The sequence below is a fragment of the Penaeus chinensis genome, chromosome 10 (assembly GCF_019202785.1).
Source record: "Penaeus chinensis breed Huanghai No. 1 chromosome 10, ASM1920278v2, whole genome shotgun sequence".
In the NCBI taxonomy this organism is placed as follows: Eukaryota; Metazoa; Arthropoda; class Malacostraca; order Decapoda; family Penaeidae; genus Penaeus; species Penaeus chinensis.
In genome coordinates, this window is record NC_061828.1 from 6,314,018 (window position 1) to 6,321,517 (window position 7,500).

General features: G+C 57.1%; 1 protein-coding gene across 1 annotated transcript in view; it reads left to right on the forward strand.

Moving 5' to 3' along the window:
- The first annotated feature begins 248 nt into the window (after nt 1-248).
- LOC125029826 overlaps nt 249-7,500 on the forward strand; it is a 56,716-nt gene continuing 49,464 nt past the window's right edge. Inside the window, exon 1 of the mRNA XM_047620000.1 lies at nt 249-5,391. Within this exon, the coding sequence (XP_047475956.1) occupies nt 2,096-5,391 (3,296 nt within the window). The 5' untranslated portion in view covers nt 249-2,095. The remainder of the gene's footprint in view (nt 5,392-7,500) is intronic.

Here is a 7,500-nt window from a genome sequence, read left to right on the forward strand (position 1 = left end):
GGGAGGAGCGAGGCGGGAAAGCTGACCCCACGAGGCAGGGTTCGGCGCGAGGTCGCAGGCGGGCATCGGGGCGCGAACGGCGTTGGTTGTGGTCGCGCCCGCCTGGTCCTCCGCGTGATCACATGCTGCAGCAGCTGGCACGAGCGTGGATCCTGTGCCTCCCCCCCCCCCCCTCCTCCCTCCCACTAAGCGCCTCCCTGTCGTCGCGTAAGCATGGGTACGGCGTGCCTGGCTTGTCTTCCTCAGTGCGGGGCTTTTTGTCGTGGCTGCGCGGCGCTGTCAGGAGTCGTCGCAGGATGTGGGTGACGCGAGCCGGCGCGGCGGAACTGGCGGAGGCGGAGTGGGCGGCAGTGTCAGGATGTCGGTGGTTATGTGCCAGTGCCTGATGCCCGGACCTCGACTTATGGTGGTGCCTGCCCTCACTCGCGGTGCCAACACCAGCTCGCGCTCACCTTGTCATTGCTCGTGACGCCATGCCGCGTTAGCGTTTGGCGAGGCGTCCTTGAGCAGCCCAAAAGACGGAGCCAAGTGATTCACTTTGAACGCCGGACCTTCCTTTCGGATTCATTTGTATTAAAGCAGAAAAGATACTGCGTGCGATTGCGAAGGTGGGATCAACCCTGCATATCAATGCTGTTGCGAATCCTCAGCGGAATAGCAGTGTGAGCACGGATTCGGCGTAGCCAACAGAGGCTTGGGATGAATGAATCAGAATGTGTATTTCTGATGTGAAGGACAATACAGGAGTACTGTTCCATTTTAAGCTGGTCGTTTGGAATTAACGCGACCGGCCGCGCTTTGTTGCAGAGTGCATGCAAGTGGAATATCAGAGTGCAGATCGAGGCCGAGCGCTCGCAGAAGTGTCCCATCGCAGCACAAAGCTCGTCGCCCTCCGTGTTGCCCCAGCACGCGCCTAAGCTGCTCTTCGGTTGAGTGCATCACGCTCTATCACGACCCGGTGTTCATGCTTTCTCTGTGAACTTGGTAACCTCGGACGCTCCCACGCTGGTTCAGAACAGCAGGGAGGGAGGGGATTGGCGTCCCGGACTGGCTGGGGGAACCTGCACACGCTGCCACGGGGGATGTGCGTTCGGCCGTTCGTTCGCCTGTGCTCTCGGCCGCCAGCCATATCCTGAACTGACGCTGATCCTGTGCGGGCGTCCGTGCGAGCTGCGCGTTCTCGTGTGATCGTAGCTTCTGGCGGCCAACGAAACGTGTGTTGAAAAGGGAAAGTCGCGACGTGACTGCGTTTGTACGTAAGCCCCCCCCCCCCCCCCCTTCAGAAAAAAAATCCTAATGTGAAGACACGGCCGAGACCTTTGTGACGCGCGGAGAACTGGGTCTCCTGCAACCCCCTCCTCCCCACTCCCCTCGCCCCTCCTGCCGCTCCCCACGCCCCACCTCCCGGTTCCCTCGCCCCTCCTCCACGCTCCCCGCGCCTCTCTCCCAAACATACCCTTGAGACGAACTGCTTCTCCCCCATCCACACTCTCGTCCCTCGTACATGTTATTCGCGTCTTTTTGTTGACCCGGAGGAGAGTTTTATTTGTTTAGGTGTTGAAGTGTGCGTGTGCGGCGGGTCGCCAGGAAGAGCCTGTTTGGAGGTGCCCCGCTCGCCGAGTTTGTACAGAGATCTCGGTCGCGAGGAAGGGGTTTTGCCCGAGTGACGGGGTAAGGAGGGGTGAGGGAAGGGAGTCTGGCCGGGTGCCCGGGGAGACCTAGGGGTGCCAGCGCCGGCTGTGTGCCCAACCCCCCTCTTGGTGTCTCAGTCACAGCCCCAGCAGCAGCAACAGCAGCACAAGGAGCGCCTCGCCAGCACCATCAGCCCGCCCCGGCAGTCCCGGCCGCTGGTGAGAGGGGCGCGCCCGTGTGCTAGGCGCTCTCTCTCTTGCACGGCTATCATGTGTGTTGTTGGTGATCATAGTCTGCTTACTCGCGCCCCCGCGGCCCCCGGTGCCCAGCGGGACTTTCCCCTGTTGCGCCGCTAGTGAGAGCTGCGCTTGGACGCGGGAGTGAAACTGGAGTGGGACTTGTGCAGTGAGCAAGGTTGTGCAAGTGGGCGGCGATTTGAGTTGCAGCTCCGTTTTGCTGCGCGATGTCGGGCTGTACCATGGGGGGGCAGGAGGCGTCAGAAGTGCTCCCCTGGTGGAGTCCCGGGATCGTGCTGGTCCCGAACCGCGGGCGCCCCCACAACGCGCGCGATCCGCTCCGCGAGCCCTTCGACAGTGCTCAGACAAGGCGCGAACGGCAAGAGCTGCGCCGCAGACGCACTCACAAGGAACGCAAGAGAAAAGTTCTCGTGGAAGACAGTCCCGGGGCGCCGAGGAGCGGGAGGTGGCTGCCGGAGTGGTTGGTCGATGCCGTGGCGACCGTGTGGAAATGGACGATGAGCTTGGGGATGGTGATGCTGGTGAGGGCAATAGGCGCAATTTGGAAAAGTTTGGGAGGTGCAGAGAACTTGTGGGCGGAGAGGGTGAGTTGGAGCAGCGAGCGTGACACCAATGAGTCAGATTCTGGTGAGGGGCTCAGTGTGTCTGCCACCCGACCCTCGTCCGGGCCACACGCTCCACCCTGCGGCACACCACCACCGCCGCCGCCACCCCCGCCACACCTGCCCGACCAGCCACACCTCAGCCATCAAGCCTGCCTCCTCCCTGCCACCCACACTGACGATACACTTGACACTGCAGGCTCCCGAGAGCCACGTCGTGTGCCTCGCTCCTCCATGATCCATCCTACACGCGACCCTCAATCGCCAGCGCCTCCTCCTCCTTTCCCCTCTTGCTCTCCAAGTGTCGTCCCACGTGCTAGTCCGCCTCCCGGTGCCACCCACAGTGATAGTCGCTCGACTGGTGCCACCACAAGCCTTGCACAATCTCCGGGTGCCACTGAACGCCCTCCGGTTGTCACTGAACTTGTACATTCTCCGTCGTGCCACAGTGAACCTGCTGGACAGGAAGATGACAGGTTGCAAAGTGAGAATGTGCAGTCAGCAGTTCCGTGTGCAACTTCCTGGATCAGCAAGGCAAGGGAAGGGACCAGCATGGACTCAGCGGGACAAGATACAGGTGTCCAGGTTCTGGCGGCCATGCGAGGCTTTAGCTCTGTGCAGGAAGAGATGATGCGTGCCATCAGAGATGCCAAGGAAACGTCCCTCGCCCTCATCGAAGACCGGCGCGATAGTGTGTCCTCTGTGACTAGTAGTGGCTCCCTTGGCTCCCTCGGCTCTCTCGACGCCTACCTGGCGGCAGCCGGTTTAGAGTCGAACCTGAGTTCGTCGGTGAACTCTGCTCGTGGCAGTCCGCTGCCCGATCATGACGTACCCTCAGTGATCGAAGCGGCGCCTCACGCGGCCGCCGCCCCCCTTCCCCGCGATTACGACCAGCGGCTGGAGGAGGACATCGAAGCCTCCCTGGCGCTAGTGGACCACCACTCGCCGTCTGACACAGACACCGAAATAGAAGATATCTCTAAGGCCGACGAGGAGGTAAATGTTAGGGGCAACCTCGTGCTGGAGATTCATCGGCGCCAGTGGTCCCCAGACGCCACCTTCCCGAAGGACTTGACGCCTCCTGTCAGGACTCCTGAGGATATTCTCCCGCCCCCTGAACTCTCCCTTAATCCCGCTGACCCCAGGGTACAGTCCGAGAGTCAGGAAGTGATCCGAGCGATAGTGGACTTAGCAAGGGACTCGACCCAGGAGGCAGTTTGTAGCGATCCCTTTCCTCTGCCTGCTGAAGCTGCAGCGTCTCGACCTGAGAAGGTACAGACCTCAGTGTTGTGTCCAGGTGTCCTAACAGAAACGTCAGAAAATGGTGAATCAAATTTAACTGAAAGTGGCCTTGAAGGTCGTATTACTTATGATGTTGATAAGAAATTTGAAAAGAGAAATGTTGAGGGAAGTTTTTGTGACGTTCCTGTAATCCCCCCGAGCTGTTTTGACGTAGGAGTGAGCGAAGTCTCTCGAAGAGGTGAAGAAGCAGAGTGTAATAGGAGTGCGGGTGATCAACATACGGCAACACCGCCAGAGCAAGATGATATTCCCCACAGGAGGTCACCCGATAGTGGTCCAGGGAGCACACTCCTCGTCCTATCCGACACTGCGTGCGCCTCGCCCACGCGCACGTGGAGCCCCGGCCAGGCCTCCTCTGAGCCGTGTGTGACGGAAGGAAAGGTATGTGATGATACCGAGACAGTAACAACAGCAACTGCAACAATAAGAACATCAGGCGCGGGAGAGCAGGCAGCTGCACCGCATGTGGAGGAAAGGGTAAGGGAAGGAGCGGGAGCAGGACCCCCCCTCCCGCACCCCCTTCCCCTCCCTCTCCCTCTTCCCCAGGCACACACTCACGCACCGCCATTGCCACTGCCTCCATTACGACATCACGCACTTGCACCGCGAGAAACCAAATCAATGATTCTGACAAATGATGATGAGGATGACGATGACGACGACGACGACCTAGCGGACCTGATGGTGCCCAAGAGCGAGCCCAGCCTGCCGAAGCTCGACATCACCAGCCTGAGGAACGAGATCAGCGCCATCAGGGCAGAGATCCTCACCCGAAAGGGCTCGCACTCCCACGCCAAGGAGGAGTCAGAGGAGCGCTGCTTCGTGTCCTCCTGCGACGACATCACCAACCTGCGCGATGAAATCCTCTCGCTCAAGCAGGACTTCTACTCCCTGCTCAGCGAGAACACGGCCAGCCCCAAAAGCGGCTCCAAGAAGCAGAAGAAGGCGCACAAACAGCACCAACACCTCAAGGGGCCGATGCTCAAGCACCAGCTCAAGTCCATCAGCATCGACAACGTGGACGACATCAGGAAACAGTCCGTCAGGGACCGCAAAGGGGGCTTCGCGCCCTTTGGGGCCGAGGCGAAGTGCAAGAGGGGCCTCAGCAGGTCCAGCATAAATGTAGCACAGGACCTGAAGGAGGAGCAGGAGGGCAGCAGCAGTAGCATTAGTCGCCCCTCCAGCGAGGTCTACTACAGTACCCAGATCAGCACTGAGTCCTATGAATCTGCCGCCAGCGAACTGCCCGGGCTGAGGGCTTCCCCGCCGTACAAGGCCCTGGAAGAGGACGACTCGAAGGAAGGCTCGGTGAGAGCGTCGAGCGTGACGAGAAGATCGACTCGGGTGAAAGAGGAGGAGGAGGGCGGAGACGAGAAGAGTCCGTTAGAGTGCAGTGCGAGCAAGGCGGAGATCCTTTCCGATGAGGATAATGAGGAGAAGGAGGAGGAGGAGGAGGAGGAGGAGGGTGAGGGTGACACAGATGATGGAGATAGCGACACCACCGAAGATGAATGTCAACAGATTTTGAAAAATAGTCGCACGACGAGTGTCGAGAGGGTTTTATACGGCATCGATCCGCCGCCATATAAGATCCGAAGGTGAGTACCGGTTTCTGCAACACGCTGGATATGTTCGGTCTTTTATTCTTGTTCCTTATTTCAACTAAGAATCCGTACGTTGTGTGTATGACTTTGCGCAAGGCCGGCGTCAGCGTGAATGTAATACGTCATTGTGAAAGTTTCAAGGTCACGCAACAATAACGTTGGTGGTATATTTTGTGAAAATGTCTAAAATTATCTCCATGCTATTGCGTGTTTGTTTAGAGGGAGGGAGAGGGGAGGGAGGTATGCAAGTAGGTAGATTCGTGAGGGGGGGGGGAGGAAAGGGAATAAGGGCGTCGTGGTGCAGCAGTGGTTACCATGAGGAAGAGGAGGAGGAGGAGAAAGAGGAGGAAGATGAAAGATGAGGAGGAGGAGCGGCAGGAGGAGGTAGTGTGGCGGTGGTGCCTCTCGCTGAATTATTACCGCCCTCACCCCAGACCACCGCCACCCGCTCCTCCCTCATGCTGTCTCACTCATGGTCTTACCGTTCGCCTCTCACGCTTCCTCATACACAGCCCTTCTGGACTTTTCCTTGTGTTCCTTCACTCACGCTCCTCATGGCCGTCCCTCCCATGGTTCTGCAAGCCCCCCCCCCCCCCCCCCCCCCCCGCCTTCCTTCCTTGCTTCTCCTGCAATGAGCTGCCTTTTCAAGCCGTTCGCTTTAGGTTCTCTTGGTTCGGTACGGGTCTTCACGCGTTCTGGTATCGCGTTCTCCTCTTTTCTGGCCTGCTCTTCATGCGTCGCAATTTTTCTCTGTGCTATTTTCACTGCTACCATCTCTCTTGTCTATTTTTTTTTTTTTTCTCCATGATTGTTTTGTTGTTACTGTTTTTGCTATTGTGGTCTTGATCTCCTTGCCGTTACGAGCATTTATATCGTCATTTGCTGGCTCCTGCTACACTCCTTGTTGTTGTCGCGTATTGTTATCCTGGAGGCGCCCTTTTCCTCGTCTTCTCTTTAAATTGTCTCCGTTTTGCTTGTTATCATGGACTTGGCACCTTTCCCCTTTTCGTGAAAGATGGCGGCTTGTCCTTGGCGTCTCCTTACCATCCCTTCTTTTCTTGCCCTCGGCTCCTGTTTCTTCCTTTCCCCTCTCTCTCTTTCTCTTTCTCTCTCTTTCTCTCTCTTTCTCTTCTCTCTTCTCTTTCTCTCTCTTTTTCTCTTTCTCTCTCTTTTTCTCTTTCTCTCTCTTTTTCTCTTTCTCTCTCTTTTTTTCTTTCTCTTTCTCTCTTTCTCTCTCTCTCTTCTCTCTCTCTCTCTCTCTCTCTCTCTCCTCTCTCTCTCTCTCTCTCTCCTCTCTATCTCTCTCTCTCTCTCTCTCTCTCTCTCTCTCTCTCTCTCTTTCTCTCTTTCTCTTTCTCTCTTTCTCTTTCTCTCTCTTCTCTCTCTCTCTCTCTCTCTCTCTCTCTCTCTCTCTCTCTCTCTCTCTCTCTCTTTCTCTCTCTCTTCTCTCTCTCTCTCTCTCTCTCTCTCTCTCTCTCTCTCTCTCTCTCTCTCTCTCTCTCTCTCTCTCTCTCTCTCTCTCTCTCTCTCCTTTCTCTCCTTTCTCTCCTTTCTCTCCTTTCTCTCCCTCTCGTTTCTCCCCCTCCCTCTTTACCTGTCTCCCTTTCTGTCTTATCTTCTGTACCTCCCACCCTACCTTTCTTCCCTCTTCCTTCCTCCTTCCTCCCCTCCCTCCCCACCTTCCTTGAGAGTCATGAAACCGGTCTGTGGGCTGCCATTGTTGTTGTCACGTGGACCATCCAGGTGTTTTTGTTATTGCCGAAGGTCTTGTTATCGTGGAAGGGGTTGTGGGGCATGTGTGTTGGGGTTGTATCGGCGCTGAGGGCGAAGAGCCGTTAGGAGGGGGGGGGGGGGGAGCGATAGGGGAAGTGATGACGTTAATGGTGAGGGTGATGGTGTTGCTATGAAGGTGGTGTTGTAACGTTTCTGGTGGGAAAGTGTCATAGAGGGAGGGGAGGGGGAGAGAGAGGGAGGGAGGGAGGGAGGGAGGGAGGAAGGAAGGGAGGGAGGGAGGGAGAGGGGGGGGGTGGAGATGGAGATATACACACAGACTGTTTATATATGTTTGTATCATGTGTATGTATATTATACAAATGTGTGGTG